Source organism: Dunckerocampus dactyliophorus, chromosome 3 (assembly GCF_027744805.1).
Source record: "Dunckerocampus dactyliophorus isolate RoL2022-P2 chromosome 3, RoL_Ddac_1.1, whole genome shotgun sequence".
In the NCBI taxonomy this organism is placed as follows: Eukaryota; Metazoa; Chordata; class Actinopteri; order Syngnathiformes; family Syngnathidae; genus Dunckerocampus; species Dunckerocampus dactyliophorus.
Window position 1 is genome coordinate 8,608,349 of NC_072821.1, and position 20,082 is coordinate 8,628,430.

At 41.0% G+C, this 20,082-nt stretch overlaps 1 protein-coding gene across 6 annotated transcripts in view; it reads right to left on the minus strand.

Annotated features, from left to right (window-relative positions):
* The window catches only part of esrrga (estrogen-related receptor gamma a), a 96,073-nt gene extending 80,864 nt beyond the window's left edge, over positions 1–15,209 (minus strand). For 4 of the 6 annotated variants that reach the window (XM_054770980.1, XM_054770978.1, XM_054770979.1 and 1 more), the window contains exons 1-2: positions 14,846–15,209; positions 4,718–4,876 (exon numbers count right to left, since the gene is read on the minus strand). In XM_054770980.1, coding sequence (XP_054626955.1) covers positions 4,718–4,876; positions 14,846–14,901 — 215 coding nt within the window. In that variant the 5' untranslated portion in view covers positions 14,902–15,209. Of the gene's footprint in view, positions 1–1,524; positions 1,568–4,717; positions 4,877–14,841 lie in introns of those variants that run through there. The other 2 variants (XM_054770981.1, XM_054770982.1) reach the window with 2 other exon arrangements.
* Between the last annotated feature and the right edge of the window lie 4,873 nt (positions 15,210–20,082).

Consider the following 20,082-nt stretch of genomic DNA (forward strand, 5'->3'; position numbering starts at 1 on the left):
AACACATATTTATTTCCTTTTTCTGTGCGTTCTAACGAGAGAAAACCGGTTAGTATGAGCCAGCTAACAACGCTAAAGCCCTAACAAAAAACCTTCAAAAAAACGCCATTGTTCCATTTACATACCTGACCTGTACAGTATATTAACCAAGCTACAGCGATAATGTTATTGTAGCAGCTGACACGAAAAACTATATTTATCTGGTGGAGTAACACGACGTCTCGCTAACCGCTAGCTCACACTAACTTGTTTTCTCTCGTGAGAACTCACAGAAAAGGCAAAGAAATACGTGTTCATGCTTCACATAAGGATTGTGGATGATGGGCAAAATTCCCAAAAAAGTGCAGTTTTCCTTGAACACAGTAACACAGTAAGTGAACAAACTATCAGTGAGTGCTGAGGCACGGAGAAGGGATAGTGTTAAGTCAACTCTGCTTCTTCCTACTCCTCTTCGGAGATGCTGGGTTACCATATTTAGTATACAGGGAATTACATGGTGAAGCTGCACATACCGTGATTGAAATATTTTGGGTAATACAGTTCCCAGTATGATACAGCACAGTTCCACACCGCTGCAAACTACAGCCACTATAACAAAGATGTTGTTATGTTACCGTACCTCTTTGACAGTGCCAATCAAAACTGACCATTATTATCTTTGCATACAGACAGCCCTTGTATTTGATCTCATTGGGTGTACCTAATGAATTGAATGGCGTGACAACCTCGCCCCTGGCACACCGTTACTCCTCTCATCACTAGACTTCACTGTCTGCCATTACACACACACACACACACACACACAGTGCTGGTAACGCAGCCTTTAGTGATTGGCCGAGGGTCTGCGTGAGAAAGGTTTGCCAGACCTCTAATTGGCTTGACCCAGACTAACCCTAAAATCCTATGACTAAGACTTCCAAGTCTCCATACAAACACACACACACACACAAACTAAAAGGCTTTGCAAAAAGCCCGACATCAACACACTCATCGATAGCGTGGCAACAGGTTGTAACATAATAACTATCAGGTTCTGTATTACGGTAGCAAGGAAATAAATACACCCTGGCAACCTTTCTACTTCATTTTTAGAATGCAGCAACATGAAGATGAAATTAAGCACAACGAATGCAAGCATAAATAAATAGCTCCTTTTCAGTCGTACGCCGCCAAAATCTGGAACAGTCTTCAGGAAGACGTGCGACAATCCTCAACTTTGGCAAATCCAGACTGAAAACGCTTCTGTTCAACTGTGCACATGACAACTGGAAGTATCTTATTTGTACTCTTCAATTTGCTTTTTTTGTTTTATGGAATTATTTAGAGATTTTTATGTACTGATTCGAGAATGATTTTATGTTTTATAGAATGATTTTATGAAGTGATTTTACCCTTCCTTTCTGTAAAGCACTTTGAATTACCTTGCGTACAAATTGTGCTCTATAAATAAACTCGCCTTGCCTTGCTTCCTGTGTTTGCATACAACACAATATACTGCTAATTAGGAATAAATCGCATACTCACAATGACAACTGTGTGCCTCTGTGTCTTCTCCAGATCAACTCAGAATGATTAAAAGATGCGAGGGAGGAAGAGGAATGTGCTCGCTGTTTGTTTAGACATGAAACAAGCAGCGTATTTACAGTTGTCATTCTAAATATGGAAGTTCCCAGTTTCACCTGTTTGCAACTACACTCAGGCGGAGGACGTTTTTCACGTGGTTTAAGTTGGTTTAGTGTGAATTAAGTTGTTGAAATTGTTTTGCATGACTGAGCACTCTACCCCTTTACCTCTACCTCTTCCTCTATACGAGGGTTTGGCAACTTTTAGCCATTTTGCCTTCTCTTCCAGTAAAAAATAAAATAAAATTGTTTGGAGCCTCAAAATATTACACAACTTATAAACGTTTTTTAAATGTTACCTGTTACAACAACACAATTCAACAAACGGAAGCGCAGTGAGCATGTGTAGGCCTAGTCTGAAATCATTTAAACGCTGAACTCTAAGCCTTTTTGAGTGGTTCGCATATTTGTTTAAAATGAAAACAAAACACAGCCAACATTAACATAACAAAGCCCATCAGAGTTGACATTTCTGCATATCAGTGTTGTTTGCTCAATAGCGTTAAACCTGTGCTGAATTGTCATTAATGACCATTCTTTTGGTTCTGTCCTTGACGGTCTTTGCAGAGTCATTCTTTCATTTTCTCAATCATTTCCTGTTTATTTGCTAATTCAGAGAAAAGATACTCTGATATTTTTATGACTGATTCTTTCATGTATTCTCCATCTGTCAACAGCTTCCCCCTCTTTCCCATCATGTTTCCCATGTTGGCAACTTGGCCATTTCTCACTAAATCTGGCTACTTTCCAAACCCTCTTTGTGACTTTCCCCAAAAGCAACTAGTGACAAATGTAGGGACTAGTAGTTGGAAACTATGTGAAAGCACTAGTTTTTGGTAGACTAAGTAAAAGCACCTGTTGTTTTGCGGTTACTGCCAAGAGGTCCGCCCCGCCTAACAGCAGTCACAAGCAGCTAATGCACAGTAAGCTCCCGCTGCACACTATCTGGATTTCCTGGGGTCACCACCTTGGTCACGGGCTCCAAACACACAGCTACAGCGCGCTTCTCGTTATAAAACACATTTCTATGCTCTCGTTAATGACATAGTTTTATTTTACTGTGCAGTAACTTGCTTCAGACTCAAAACTCCCTCAACTTTTTTCGGAGACTCGCTGCATACACTAGCCTAACTCTCCTCCTCTTGCTCATCCAATCAGCAGTAAGAACACAGTCTAGATGCATTCATGGACTTGCGGTGAGTCGAATATTTCACATTCTTTTTCAAATGCACATTTCCCCTACTTAGGTGTAAAAAAAAAAAATCACTGTGCTCGGCGAAGGGAGCCGCAACAAGGAGGCTGCGGGTTGCTCTATACAATAATCTCTTGCCACTTCAAATTTTGCAGCTTCATGGTTTTTCAAAAATATATTAATTAATAAATCATCGCTATTTCACGGTTGAATATGCCATACTGTTTGTCAAAAAATATTTATGTTGAAGCAAAGTGTACATGTTTTTTGCCTAAATTAAGCATTTTCAAGCATAAAAATGGCCAAACGACCTAAATACAAATATAAGGCAACCAGAAGTCGCATTCAAAGACATTATGAAGACATGTAGTAGTCTACACATGTCACTAGGTGTCAGTAATGTTACTGAAATATTTGGTAAGACACCACCAGATTTGATCGCCAGAACACATTTTTATTGCAGGTTTGATTTATCTCACAACGGCCACAATAATCCCTAACAGCGGCTATTGTTGCAGGCGTAATCCACGCCAAGCAAAAACTCAACTTTGAACCCCCGACGTCAATTCCTGTGCTCCCTACTCATCTTGCCCAGCACGAGAACACATTTACAGTAGCACAAGTCTTACTAATATCTTAAATGGCTAATTTTCTGTTATTATGTCAACTCTACTGGGTAATGCAAGAGTAATGTTGACTATAAGTGTTATTTCATGTTGAGAGGGTTAAAACCCCATTGAGAAGGTTCTAAACAGGTTTTCCATGCTCTAACTACAAAAATATTCCATTTATAAATAAGACATCCTACTTCGCGGAAATTCACTTATTACAGTCGGGTCTGGAACCAACTAACTGTGATCAACGAGGGATTGATGTACTCTTCACTATACCCCATTTACATGACATTTGTGGCTCCCCCATAAATATGCATAGCATACATGTAATACAGATCCTCAAAGTGTTATAATCAATAGACAAATGCTCAATCACTTCTGGACTATTTGTTGCAGGAACACAGGCTACCCACGTGAGTTTCTGCCTTTGTCCCTGTAATGTTTTGCTTGATGGCAGCCATGTTTTTCAACCAATCTTGCTCAAATTTTTATAAACACGTGCTTGTCAATTCGCTAAAGGTGTGTACCAAATCTTGCAATATGCATTGAGCTGTGTGAGGAATTTCTACAGTCATACTGTAGAAAAAATGATCAGACCACCTTTGTTTCTTCGGTTTCTTGTTCATTTTAATGCCTGATATAACTAAAGGTACTTTTGCTTGGACAAATATAACAATGACAACAAAAACAGCTCATAAGTATAAATTATTTTGGCAGTACAGTGCTATAGCTATACATGAACTTATGTGATTTTGGTTAATATAAAAAAAAACCATGGAAGTTGCTAGATATCAGCTCTTAAATTTGTTATCATCATTATATTAGTCCAAACAAATGTACCTTTAGTTGTACCATGCATTAAAATGGATCAATAAACTGAAGAAACAAGGCTGGTCAAATCATTTTTTCCATGATTGTAGTTAATCTGACGGATGGGGTCAAATAGTAAATGTCGCTCTTTTGTGTGCAGCAGCTTAAGAGTTACAGTTACACCATAGGGAGTCCTATATATATATATATATTTTTTTTTTTTACATGACTGTATATCCAGATCCTCACCAAAAACGAATGGGCTCATCCATGGCTCACGCATCAGTCTTCTACAAAGTTTTATTGAAATTGTTTTTATTTTTATGTGTAATCGTAATTGTATGTGTCCTACTATTTACAAAACAACTGCTGTCAAAAAATCCCATTCAACTGAAAAATACTTTTGCACAGTGGGCTGAAATGAAAATAAAAGCTGAAGTCTTTTCGTGGCTGAATCAGTGAGATCAGTGAGTCTTTACCTTGGGTTGTAGAGGGCATGTGGGTCTCTCATGTGGTTGGCCTCCAGCGGCTCGTAGCTCTGGTGCATCCTCCAGGCGCCAGCGCCGCATTTACCGTACGTTGACTTGGAGCTGTCGTCAGTGCTGCTGTTCACCAGTGGACCCTTCGATAAGTTCATTCTGGAAGGAGTGAAAATACCGATTAGCGAGTACAACAAGGGGAACAGGAGAAAAACATTAGCTTATAAATAGTAACTCAAAGCAATAAAAGAAAAAGAGAATGGAAAAGCTGAGTACAATACAAGTACTAGACAATAACTTAACAAATGTTATTAATGATAGACCTTGATCCATATTCACACACACACCACATGTCCTGCAAAGTTTTAAACTACGTATGCCAAAATCGACTTTGTTATTCGTGTTTTTACGTTATTTGCTGACATACAGTACAGGTCGTCATTAACAGGAAGCTTAGGTCCTATAACATTTTAAGATGTGCATGCACACACCCATTCTAGTGAACAACGCCATCAGATGGAGGGAACAAAAAGCAGAAAGCCCTGGAGGGCACACTGTGTGTCAAATCAAAGGCAGCATGGTGTCGGGGGAGAGAGGCCGGCGCCGGATTGATAAGGTCACTGCAGTCAATGCAACCCAAATTCTCTATTGCAAAAAAAATAACATGAATTGATAAAAAGTGATGCGTTGTGAAAACAAGAAAATGCTATCAAAAGTAAATAGCCTGTAAATGGTAAGCAACATTTGTTAGAATTAATAGTGAAAATACAAACATGACTGAAAAGTGCAACTTGTTACTCCAGTAATGATGTGTGCAATTGCATATGAATGCACATATAAATGACCGATCTAGGGTGTACCCTGTCTCTTGCCCAAAGTCATCTGGGATAGACTCCAGCATGCCCCTGCAGCCCTAATGTGGACTAAGCGGCATAAAAAATGAATGAATTAATGCACGTATACTTTGAGAATGTGCATGATAATATTAATTGTACATCTTGTGCGAATACTTTCAGTAAACAGCAGGATGTGTCACAAACTTATGGACAACAGTCTATACCAGGGGTGTCCAAGTGCGGCGGGCAGCTTGTTTTTATTGGCCCGCGGCACATTGTTGGAAGAAAATGAAACCTAAAATAAATTTTAAAAATGCAATAAAAAAATGGTGTACACAAATGGAATATTGCATTATGCACACATGCACAATTGAATAAAATCCAGTGCAGGAGCTATATCAAAAATTCTGCCTTTACAAAGATAATAATGCTGATGTGTATTATTTTGGTTTGCAGTGATGCAGAACTGCACTAAATCATTATGAGAGTTGTTTCTAAAATTTGGATGCAGTCATGCGCTAAACAAGATCACCAAGACAGTAGAAACAGCTCTCAGTATGATGCAGTCCAGTTTGATACCACTACCCTAGTAAACATATCGTTAACATTCTAATGTGTCTCATTAGATTTGCGCTTGTCAAAATATTGGGGCTTGACCCCGGGGTGAGGTGTCAGGGTAAGGAGGAGAGGCAGGGGGCGCTTTCAGTATCAGTGTCTTCATGCATGCGTGTTATTCATGCTTGAACAACCAAGGAGAAGAAGTACACAGGAGCATCGTTGTGCAGAGCTGACGGAGGATATGGCGAAGATTACATAGCCATTGGGTTTACCATGAATACGGTAGGAAATGAGGAAAGACCGGCGTGAATGATTTGCACGTTTTTCTCTGTTTTGAGAATCACACGGACCGAGCACTCTTCTTTAAATGATATAAATTGAGAAATTGATAATCAGGTGATTTTATGCAGAATGCCGGTGCCAGCAACTCATATGGTGGTTTGTACAGACAAATAAATAAATTGTATTTCAATTCTGGGGGTGGGGTGAAATAATTTCTGTCCATTGGGGGGGGGGGCATGACTGAAAGTAATTGAGGAGCACTGCTTTCGATGGTGCGGGTGTTCCTAATGTTGTGACTGCTAACACTACCCTCCTCTTTCTCTTTCCATGTGTAGAGTGAGAGGTGGAGGGGTCGGGCTGTGTAATTTGTTGGTTTTAGTTCCACTCTGTTGAATAGGACCAATCGATATCTAGCTAGCTGCACACACTCTTATTGGCTTTGCTTGCCCTGTCACGATGCGATATAGACAGAAAACACTTAATAGTACTTTTTTTCCTCCCCTGGCGTCATCGCCGACGTTGGCACGTCCAGTATTATGTGCTTGGTTTGAACTCCTTTACCAATTATTTGTACTTTTTGTTTAAACGTAGGCTTTTTTTCTACATTCCTAAATGTTTTTAGATGTACAGTCATGGAAAAAATGATGAGACCACCCTTTTTTTTTCAGTTTACTGATCCATTTTAATGCCTGGTACAACTAAAGGTACATTTGTTTGGACAAATATAAAGATGATAACAAATATAGCTCGCAAGAGTTGAATTTAAGAGCTGATATCTAGCAACTTCCATGGTTTTCTTGATAATAACCAAAATCACATCATTTCTTACACCTATAGCATCGTACTACCAAAAAATGTAACTCTTATAAGCCATTTTTTTTGTCATTGTTAGATTTGTTGAAACAAAGACACCTTTAGTTGTATCAAGCATTAAAAAGAACAAGAAACTGAAGAAACAAAAGTGGTTGAATCATTTTTCCATGACTGTATTCTATGAAATTCTTATGATGAAGTATTGCACAGATTAAATTAAGCTTCCACAATGTGTACAAAGTGAATGTGAACAGTAATTCTACACAAACTATTCCAGCCGAGACTGCCTGCATACGTGTGCGGGTGTGTTGCTCGGTGACTCGCTCATGTGTTGCTGGCCCATCTGTGACTAGAGTGACCATGGCAGTGTGTGTGTGTGTGTGTGTGTGTGTGTGTGTGTGGGGGGGGGGGGGGGGGGGGGGGGGGGGGGGGGGGAGAGAGAGAGAGAGAGAGAGAGAGAGAGAGAGAGAGAAAGAGAGAGAGAGAGAGACATGGGGATGTAGTGATTGATGAGACAGTTGCCATTCTTACTAATGCAAAAGGCACCTACCCCTGAAGGAAACAAATGCCACCACACACTGCACGTGGACCACCCCCAACCACACACACACACACACTTAATTGCCCTGCTAGACAGTGTGATGTCATCAAGACACATGTGACTTGCAAATCCACAAAAACCCATCAGAACATTAAACACTAAGATTCAACGTAATAAATATTGAGGAAATGAAGGCCGTCTTTCAGTGTTCTGATTTTTAACGCTAATTTCCAAATGATATTGAACAGTCAGACTTTCCAGTGCAAACATTCAGCAAAATGTCTATACTGTGTCAATATTTGCTACCAATACACCCAATAAAAGACAGAGGCGTTGCGGGAGTTCATACAAAACAACGCACTGTCATATGGGGTTGCTTAAAAAAGTTGGATGTTTAGGTGAGTTGTGTGAAAGTAATGTGCCATAAAAAGATAAAGGAGCCTAATAGCCTTAGTTCTGCATGTGCTTGGAGGAGGAGTTTAGGGAGTACATACTAAAAAAATAATTAGCTGTAATTTGTAGAAAAATGAAAATGTTTTTTGGGTTAAAAAGTTAAAAGTTGGGTGTTTATTGATGACTTTGTGAGAAAAAGAGAGTAAAATAAAAGAGTCTCATACCATCTGTGCCTGTTGGAGGCGTTTAGGGAGTTCATACAAGAAAAAAAAAAAATCATTAAAATGGACATGTTTTTTTTGGTTACTTGAAGAAGTTAGGTGCTTACAGATGACCTTAAAGGCCATAAAAAGATACCAGAAGTTCTACATAGGTAGAGTAGTTTAGGGAGTTAATACACAAACCGGTGCACTGTAATATGTGGGGAGGTCGTGGGGGGGTCTCTTAAAAATGCTGGCTGCTTATGGATGACTTTTGTGAATGTAATGCGCCATAAAAAGATCAAATGAAAGAGGGAGCGTTTAAGGAGTTAATACACTGTAATGACAGGAAATTTGATTCCTGGGTGGTTTCTTAAAACTAGTGACTGTTAATAGGTCTTTAGGAATTTAGGGAGTTCATACAAAACTGTAAATAGTCCAAAACTATAATGTTTTGCTTTACAAGAAAAGGGTGGGTGTTTAGTGACTTGATTTGTGATATAAAAAGCAAATTCTGCATGTTAGGGGCGTGTGTATTTTTTTTAGGGAGTTCATACAAAAAAAAAAACAAAAAACACATAGCCAAAAAATTACTTTTCTGAGCTTTTCATCTTGCTTTCTTTGAGGTGATGCCTGTAATTAAACAATGTGTGCTAACCTTCATGCCCTGACTTTGCAGCCTGTGAACACTGAGTGTTGGGGCGGCGTTTTTTTTTTAAAGTGCGTCACTGCACTGTTTTACGTATACGCCCAAACCTGCAAAATAACCCAGCTGCTATGTTTTTGTGCCTTTTCAATTAAAATCCTCATGTGTGATCATGTAAAATGACCATAAAGAACATACAGTGTTCCTATACAGACGTGTGTGTGTGACTATGTTGGTCTCATGTCTGCATCAGGGCAGATGGGTCTAGATGCAGTATGCTGTAGGCGTGTGTGTGTGTGTGTGTGTGTGTGTGTGTGTGCGTGAGCGGATGTGTGTACACGTTAGCGTTAGCAACGGGAGCTGTTAGCGGGGCAGGCGGCAGATGGGCTGTCGTTCTTAATAGGGACTGAGCGGGTGCAGAAAGGTGACAGCTCCGCACGGGAGGGGCCTGCAGTGTGAGGACGGAGGGAGGTAGGGATAGGGGGAGAGCGTGTTGGGAGGTAAATGGTGGGGGAAGAACGGGATAAAGCAGAGATAAATTGTCCTCTGTGAAGAAGAAAAACAAAAGTGAGGATCACCTGTGATGAGGCACAGACCTCCTGCGGGCGCAAAGTGTTAACAATCTCTTACAGCATCTTATCATTATTATTTTGTCAGCAATTTAAGCAAATGGGCCTAAAAGGCAGCTGATAATTCATACAGAGCATATGCAAACGATTTGGCATGAGTATTTGAAGCTTTTTCCCTTTCCGAAGCTAGAAAATGCTTGTTCGCTTGCTCTGATATTTTGGTTTCTAATTAAACAGGAGATATCGAACCCAACTCGTCGTCTATGAATGCCACGCTTCTTTTAAACATGTTGCAATATAAAAAATTATGACTTCGGGGCAAACGGCAAGATTACTCTCAATTGATCCCCGATGTTGAATCTGCATCATGTACAATCACACGTAAATGCACCCTTCAACCACATTTCAAGCATACATTTTACAGGTTTGTGTAAAATTATGCGTCAAAAACATTTTTTTTTTAGCACTTTTCTACTGAAAATGCAGCCTGGACTTATACTGAATTTAAACATTGACTTGGTTAATTAAGTAAAATCTAACGTTTTAAAATGTTGTCAAAAAATGTGTACTGCTGAACAACGCACCGCTTCACATGCATTTTGATAGAAGTGAGGAAAGGTGCAACGTGAGAGACAGAAGAAAGAGATGTGCATATGTGGCGTGGTCTGCCACATGAAGCATGATGGGAGGATGAGTGGAGGAATATTTCACTGTCAGTCTGCAGGTGGCACGGCCATCCATTTCTTTCGCTCTCCACCCCTGTGCACTACACCTTTTCTTTACGCACAAAGCCTAACAACTGAATCATATGAGGTGGGGCCAAAAAAGCAGGACCTTCCTTCTTGTTTCTCCTGTCACACACACACACGCACGCACACACGCCACTTCTCCATCTAAATTTGTTCTATTGTGGGCCAGTCTATGCTGTCTCCTTCCATTAGGGCCACTGTTAGAAGCCATGAGCACCACATGACACACACACACGCACACATGGCATCACACACTGATGGCTTGATTTTTAAAATTCAACACCAAATTTGACCTATTAAGCGAATAATTTACATTGTCTAACACTCACTGAGCATGGGCCGCTACACACTTCCTGCATGGGGCGTATGTATTGCTACCTGAGAAAAAAAAAAAATGATCCCTGAAGAGGAATTACATTTTCACTTAGTGGAGCATGCACTAGATCACACAGGGAACCAATGATGGGGTGCTAAAACAGCAACGACACATTGCTGAGTCTGGCGTGGGGGTTGCAGGCCTTCGTCTTGCACATCCTTCCAACAAATTTTAGTGCGTAGCTGCTAAAGGAAGGAAGGAATATGTTTCCAAAACTGCACTTCTTTTGCTATTTCTACAAAAACAAAAAGGAAAGATTCCCATAGAAAGCCTGCAAAAGCCGTAACAAGTAGATCCTGCATTTACTCCTCTTACACAGACTCACCGCTAAAGCGGGATATTACCGCAATGGTGCTCGCGCTTTCACACAACAACGTTCCATCCCTCAATCAGATAATTCGATGTATTACGACGTCAGCGCCTGTGTCTGGTGTGACGTGTACAACACTTGTCAGACAGCGACAATTGCTTCCAACACAACAGGGCGGCAGAAGTGATCGTTAAACATCACACCCCGGCCCTGGCACTGCAGAGAACCCTTATATACAGGCGCTACAGCATCGATGCTACCTCAGAAATCCCGATGTCGGTGCTGTTTAGACGGAACAGCAACGAAATGCTGGAAAACGCCTGCTTTTACAGCAAGTGCCTCGTGTTGCTTTAGCGTAGTCCTGCTATGTGAAATATCCCCTCCGTGCTGGAGATAACTAAGTATATATAGGACTCCAGATTGAAATTGATCACTCTTACGATGAAAAACCTATTTTCTCCCACATGACTTGAATCTGCCACATCTGAAATGAGGTCAATATGTGTTGGTAAGCAGTGGAACCACAAATGATTTGATAGCAAGTGATAATAATGAATGCACTCTGATGTATGGATCGCCCACATGAACCGTCGCTGCAGAATGGGGCAAATGTGGAAAAGAAAAGAAGGGGAGTGGGATACAAGAAGGGGGTGGGATGAGCAGGATTGCCCCTCTCTTTACTATCTCTCTCTCTCTCTCTCTCTGTTCTTTCAATCATCTCTTTGGCATTCAATCACACACACACACACACACGCCGCTTGGCTGCGGCGTGGCGGCCAAATGCGGTGAGTATGTGTCACAGCTGGTACGGTCCCCTCGTACTGCTCTTTCAACACATCAAGGCCGCCATTGACCCATGACACACACACACACACACACACACACACACACACACACTGATTGATTGGACTGGAAATCAGTCAAATTCACATAACATGTGTCACTAAAGACAATGTGTGACTTTTTTAAGATGAAAAAGGCTGCAGAGCATGTTCTAGGATGCGTGCGTGCGTGCGTGCGTGCGTGTGTGTGTGTGCAGCCATGTGTGCGCTCATGCGTCCCGCAGACCACTAAGAGCAGGGGTGTCAGACAAAAGCAGCCACCCCCACCCTCGTCTTCCTTCTTCCCACCTATTCCTCTCTGTGCCACTCTTTTGCATCCCTTGCACCCTCCCTCCCTTTTTACAGGACTAAATTACTGCCGGAATGCTCGGACCCTTCACACAGGAGCCAGGCCCCCCGCTTGTATGTGTGTGTGTATGTGTGTGTGTCAGTGAGTTTAGGCGAGGACAAACCTGACAGATAACAAATGCCATCGGGACAGAGGGACAGGCGAACGGACACACAAAAAGAGGGACACCTCAGAGGCCAGCCGTGCAGGTCACACACACAAGCACACATGCGTGTACACACACACAAGCACACAGGCAACAAATCAGCGTGGCACATATTGACATGCCCTGACAGATGAATTAAGTAAATGATTTTATAAGGAGATTAAAAGGATTTTAATTTACGCAATCTCTCTTTGGTCAACCCCCCTTCTCCCTCCTTTCCCTCCTACCGCTCAGCTTCATCTCTCTGTCTGTCCCTAGTGCTCGCTTTTCCTTATGGAATCAGGAATGGATTGGAAATAAAAAAGAAAAAGCCAAAACAAGCAATGACAATATAAATGCTAAAAACGTCAGTGTTTTAAAGTTTACAAAAATCTATACATGATGTTAATCACACTTTTTATCACAAGCAAACGCACACACTTTTTAAAAGCACGCTTAAATTGTCACACACCTTTATTTTGTATTTTAAACATTCTACACAGCTAAGATTTGAAATTGAACTGCAGGTGAAAAAAAATTCTGATGATTATTCCCGTCATGGTCATCCATCCTAATTTTGAAATGCTGGCTCAGTTTTTGCTGCTAAAACAAATGAAAACAATTAGTCTCAAACAGATTCAAACTGCAGCGCTGTCTGTGGCGTCTCACCGTCATCATTTGATGGCTTGATAGAACTCTGCCATCTTTGCGCCCAGTGCGATGAATCCACATAAGAAATGTTTGTTAAGTAAAGCATACAATTCTCCATGCAAATCTTAAGAGAAAATAATTGAGTCCTTCTGTTATCTTGTGCTTTGCGATCACTGAATCCACGGTTTGCATGCACGGCCGCCGTCTTTTAGCACACGCATGCCTACAAAATAAAACAACAAGAAATTCCTCAAAGTCATCTAGGACAATATACTTTAATGATATGCTAATAGTATGTATATGATGGCAAAGGGGGAGTGTAATTATGTTAATAGCGTAAGCGGGACTTGTTGATGTTATTATTTTTATTAATATCAGTATCATCATCATCATCATGATTCTTAATACTTTAATTGGTGTTAGAAAGGAGTGCCTGAGAGCATAGCAGGGGAAGCCTAAGAAGCGGGGGGAGAACATGGATGGATGGAAGGAAGCATGGAGGGATGGTGATAGGACAGACCGAGTTGCTAAAATTGTAAAAGCACAATTAGGCTCATGTCTTATTTTACACAAAACATCTGTTCTAAAATGTCACAATGCAACTTATTTGCACCATTCTTCACCCGTCCATTGAATGAAAGCTGAAGGAAAGTGCTGAAACTTCAATGTTACTGTGGCCGCTTTCCAAACTAGTCACACTGGTTTGCATCTGAAAGATCAGCAGACGGACCCAAACTGCCTTTCTTTTTAAAAGCAAAATGTAAACAATGTTTTTTTGTTTCAGGAAAAAATATTAATGTTTTTGTGTCAGATTAATTGTAAAATACTAATTTGTGACATTACACTGGCTTTACTGCACATTTTTCAAGTCGTTATTTAAATCCTTCAAATCATCATCATCACACACACACACGCACACACACACACAAATCAATTAATCACATGCAATCCATAAAGATATTTTCTAACAATCCAGAAAAAAGGGTTTTTTTTAAAGGCATGATCAGAAATGGAAGCTTGTGTATGAACTTTCCCAGTGTTTCTGTTTTCACTTAAACACATCCTCAGAGGCAGATCAGTGAATGCAACTTTGGCCTCCAATTTTTTTATCTTCTACACACTGAACTTCCTGTTGTAAAGACATTTAAACAGAGGATGTGATTCTGTGTGGCTGAATTTAAGTTTATACTGAAAAAAACACTTGTTGTATCATAGCATTTTCTTGGCGATGGTCACAGTGATTGCATGCACACACCTCATGCATCACACCCATCACTCCAACAACAGCTTTCTACTGCTTCTGCATGAAAAAAGCCAAGGTTGCTTTGTATTCATGTAAAAAATATTCAAGGGATGATGCACACACACACACTAATATCCACTTACAGGTCTTCATCACATTGACCTAAAATGAGCAGCAAAAGGGGCAATTCATTTAGCATGTTGGTGTCAAAGTGTGTGTGCGTGTGTCTAATTCCTGTGCAGGGCCACACGCTGAGTCGGCCGTCTGAAATTCTACCTCCTCTGGCATTTAAGAGCGCACTTCCCCTCTTTTCATCCTCTCACTTATGGGCCCTTGTCCCCGCCACTTATCTGTGAGTGTGAGGCGTGTAACCTCAGCGCCCCAGCTACCTTGTTGATGCTCCGCTTGGATGAACATGCAGACAAAGTCAAAAACTTGTGCGTGTGGAAGTGTCTCAGGTGTGATGTCCATAATGAGTTGCTGCTGCTTCTACACACACAAACACACAGACATACACACACACACACACACACACACACACACACACTACCTGACAGCAGAAACAACCTTGACCTGCACACCATGCACACTCCCACGCCCAACGGAACACAATGACAAATTAGAATAAAAGGTAAAATTTACCTACTCTTGTTCAGAGTGCATTAAAAAACACTCGGAGAGCGGGTGTCCTACCAAATCCATCGGCGATAACGGCTCATTGTCATGTCAACCTCCTCCAGAGAAAAAAACAGACACAAGTGTTTTGTGGAAAAAATGTTGAAAAGTTTCAAAATGTGTCCTCTTCTTTCTCCAGTCTCTTGGTCCTTGCTTCCACTTGGAGGGAGCAACACAATTTAGCGGGCTGAGCGCTGCCTGCCTGCACTGATCTGCTCTGCGTGGATGTGAGAAAGTGTGTGTGTGTGTGTGTGTGTGTTTGTGTGTGTATGGCCAGTGAGAAAGAGGAGGGTGCGACAGACACACACAAAGTCAGCCAGTCAGGCAGGCAGTTGGGACAGAAAGCTGTGCCGCTGTCCTAATCAACGACTTAAAGACTCAAATGCAGCTCATGAATATTAAGCAGTAGAGGCTTTTTTTGCATATGTAGTCCCTCATGGCTGCCGGAGCGGCCGCCATTGGTGGACCCTCGGCCAATGGTTGCGGGGAGGGGTGGGGACGGGGGCGGGGACAGGAGGGGAGGGCGGCGAGAGGAGCTAGGAAGGAGAGCAGGTGGAGAGGGAGGGACCAGACAAAGAGCGATGCAAGGGAAGAGAGAGGAGGAAGAGACAGGTGAGGGAAAGATTTCAGCAAGACATCGAGTCTTTCGCCAAGGCATTTTAACAAGTACTTGGAACAAACATCTTATTTAGTGATGAAGGACACAATCAAAAAGGCGTAGGCTGAATCTGATCACACTAGAGACCATGACAGCAGTAAAACACAAGATTAAAGCAATTCCAAGGCCCGTTGTTTCAGAATGATTTGCACGTGTATTCCCTGCTGCTTCTTGAGTCTTGTCTCCTAGCTCGCCTTCTTGCCTGCCCTTGCAGGCTGTATTGTGAGTGGCGGTATTCTGTAATTTCGTACACTTTTTGCAAGTGGGGACTCTCCAGCAGAACTGGGATGAGAGGAAAGGGGGAAGAGAAAAGAGCATCTGAGGAGAACGTATGAGGACAAAAACACATCTTTAACTCTCTCGGTTTCTATAAATCTGACATTTCTGCTCCACAAGATTCCAAGAAAGAACGGGTAGGGAGGGGACGCAAAGATGAAAGAAAGTGGATGTGATTAGCAGCTTTGGAGGAGAGCAGATAATAAAACGTTTCCTCAAACCAGTTGCTTTGATGTAAATGCGTGCGTGCGTGTGTAGACTGATTTCTCTTTCGGAAAACTGAAATATGGAGTCACATATTTAGCATGCAAGCATTGTTTTAAAACTGATAAAAAAAATCTGAATGTGATGTTGCATGTGTTGATACTAAGATAACATGAAGAATCTGTACGGGAAAACATTGAGATGAGAACAGAGAAGGCCTTTGCTGGTCAAAGTTCTTACAATGACATAGCAGATACAGCCATGCTGCACACAGTACATTCTGTATGCGGTGCAACTGATGCAACTAAAACACCTACAGCAGATAAGAAAACCCTAACATTGTGTGGCACACAACCTGGACAATTCATTGTAAAAGGGAAACAATTCGATGTAATGCAACAAAAAACAATACATAAACGTTATGTTGCAAAAGTTGGTTGAAGCACCTTTTGCTTGAATGAAATCATTCAGTCTTTTGGGGTAGGAGACCAACTTTTCCGTACAAAAGTGCTCCAAATCTGTCGTCACTGGTGCAGAGGCCCCTTTAGGACACCCCACAGAATGTTCTATTGGATTTATGTCTGAGCCCTGGTTGGACCATATAATCATTTTAAATTTTCTTCTGGCTGAACCATTCTTTTGTTGATTTGGATTCTTGTCATGCTCAAACGTGAAAGTCCTGGTTTCTCTACAACAGATTGTTTTTTGTCACTTGAGTTGTAGGCCACTATTTATTAATTTTTTAAATATTATTATTTTAACTATCACGGTATTTTTACATAAGGAAAACCTAGCCTGTCAACATTCAACGCATGGCAGGGAATATAAGGACGATCTCACTTTAAACTTCATTTAAGGTCCTTTGCATAAACATAATCCGATGTGTTGAGTCAAAATAAATTGTACACACACTTGCTGTGAGGTTCATGTACACAAGCAAGCACACACTCACACACAGAGTTATGATGTATCCAGGGACTTATAAGCATCGACAAAGATGAGTGTGAATCAATGCTGCCGTCACTACTGAGCAAACAAATGCTTTACCAAAACCTCACAAACATACATGCTCGCGCGGGTAAACACACAAACGCAATATTTCGCTGAAAACAATACATTTTGAAACCATATGATTTCATCCTATTCTAAAATGGAAAATATGGTGTAATCGATGATATGCCGTTATGCGCAAAATAATTATATACTAACATGAATCAGTGACAAAAGCTTAACCACACAAAACGAATGACGGGCTGCAAGCAAAACACATTAAGCATGACTGCCAACTGCTCAGAGTCGACATCATTTTATCAAGTTATGTCTTTTTAAAAATGATTCACTGCATAATGTAAACACAAAGACAATCCACCTGACCGGTAACAGGTGCACTGAGAAGCAATCACACAACTACTGTACGTGCTCTATTCCGATCCTTTCTTTTCACAGCATCCACCAATTAAACAGCTTGTTTTGAACAACCCAGACCCATTCTATCATTTTCCCCTGGTGCTCTATCCCCTCTGTGACCCCCATCTTCACCTCCCCCACCCTTACCCTGACTATTGATTGTCTCAATCAGTGTGCATGTTGACAGTGACCCCTTTAGGCCACTTCTCTTGCTCTTTCACTGGTAAAGCTCATAAAACACAAGCCTATCACTATAAAAGCCTGGGAAATAAACATGTGCTGTGTTGGCGTGTGTGTGTACATGTGTGCTGTCATTTTATTGTATAACACAACAACATGAAAAATGATGGAAATTCTGTATTATATGTAATAACAGGCAGCAATGAATGAAATATGAAGTCTACTGTTAAAACAGACCTCTCACTCTTCTGTTATTGCATGTGTGTGTGTGTGTGTGTGTGTGTGTGTGTGTGTGTGTGTGTGTATGTGTGTGAGCTGCAGGAGAATTATCCATTGCAACTCATAGTGTCATCAATCACACCACTCAATAGGCCACAGAAAGTTCACACAGGGGTGCGACTGGGTCAAAACAGTATTCAACAAATTCAAAGAGCCGGTCACTTAAGCACCTGACCACAGTGCCACACATTGATGAATGTCTGGCCGTCATATAAACAACATTACATTGACAAGTCCTGTCCTGTGGCCTTGCTGTAGAACACAACACAAAATTAAAGGAAAGCAAAAAAGAGGGGGAAGGAGACTAGGGACAGAGAGACTGTAATTCACTAATAGCCAACAGAGGGCGCTCTGGATTATGGTCACTAACAGCCAGCATCCGCAACACACCGGCGGTATGCGTGTGCATGATGAGTGCAGAAAGAATTGCATGTACTAGTCTAAGCACCAATAAAAATAGCACCATTTAAATTACATTAGTGACATATTATCACTTTCAAAACCAGATTTAAGGCCTCTTGCCTAGTTTTGAATCTAGGTGACTTTATTGCAAGTCTAAGTTGAGCCATAGAAATGATTGATCATTTCACTGCATGCAGAGCTCTACACACTTTTTCATGATTCAGGAAAGTTAGCAAAGCATCCAGTGATATGTGAAAAACCTGGTGGCTCTCAGACTTGTGAAGGAGCTTTGAAAAAAACAAAAAACAAAAAAAAAGTCTCCAGGAGTTCGTTAGATCTGTGTGTGACAGCTAAATACCTGTGTACAGTACCTGTGTGACAGCTAAATACCTGTATACAGTACCTGTGAACGATTTGGAGACACTTGCACATGCTGTTGAATGACAGGGTGAACACTTACTTCATGTGCGTGTCATCTGCAAAAGTCCTAAGTACAGGTAGTTCTTGGGTTTTGTACGAGTTCCGTTTCTAGAGTCACAACTTTCTACCTAAGTTAGATGATTATGCCTAAATTAACACCTCAAGTTGTGAAAGACATAAAACACTAATAAAAAGACTGAAGACAATAATTAAAAGAAGCAGTCATAAAAAAAAGAGAACAATTCCTTACTTTCATCAGTGTGGTTGTCTTTTACACTGGGGGGGGTGTTAAAAGGAGGACGAGACAGGCTGACTGGGAGAAGGACGTGTCAATAATGAGAGCACTACGCTGCTGACGCTGTTATCACTGTCCATTTCACTTGAGAAAATCCTTTCACATGTTCAAGAATACCAACTTTATCCTTCCTGACGGTCGCCGCATTTCGGCAGCTTGACTGGGCATGTAGCCAATGTTGATTTCTCCACTCAGCATCTCACAATGTCCAATTTGACTTTCACTTTCAAGCGCTGCCACCAGATGAGTCTGAGTGTCACTAGCATGGGAAACATAATAGAGGTTTGAGTTTTTAGAGTTAAATAGTTAACTAAAACGAAAAAAAGATTTAGTGACAAAGTCGGCAAGTTGGCGACACTGCTCCGCCAGTCTGCCAATGTATTCATCCGCCTTCGTATTACTCTGCCGCACGCAGGTAACTAAACATAAAATTAATAATTAACTCAACGGTGAAACTTGCCGCAAACAGGGGACCACCAATAATGGCTTTAGAACATGAGTTTTCGAAACGTTTTATTTTCTGGAGCGTATTTTGTAGAGTTTCATCCTCACCTCCCAGACCGGATCATCGCAGGACCTGCAAATCTGTTCATTTTGTCTTCAAACTAGGGCTGTCAAATGATCGCAAATTTAAATGAAATTAATCAGCTTTCAAATTATTTAATCATGATTAATCACTACTTCCCACTGTGTGTGAAATGTGCCCATTTTCGCTGTATTTTATGAACAGAAAGATAAATGACAGGATACAACTATACATATTCTATCTATTAACAGCTCCAAATGAACTGAAAACTTTAATCAAGTAAAAAGATACCAAACGTCTATCACACTTTAACCAGTTGCAGTATTATGAGCCACAAAGGGTTGCGTTCAAAGACACCACATAACTTAAGTTTAATTCACATATTTTGAGTGTAGATGTATTTTCTGGGAATTCCGAGCATACTTAAATGCAGCAAATTACACTTCCGCAGTAAGTTACGTTAGTGAAAGATTTTCTTTGTCTTTCTGGTTATTCAGACCACACATACATGCAAAATAAAGACATCGTGATTTTCAGGGTGTCAGTGAACGCACCTCACTG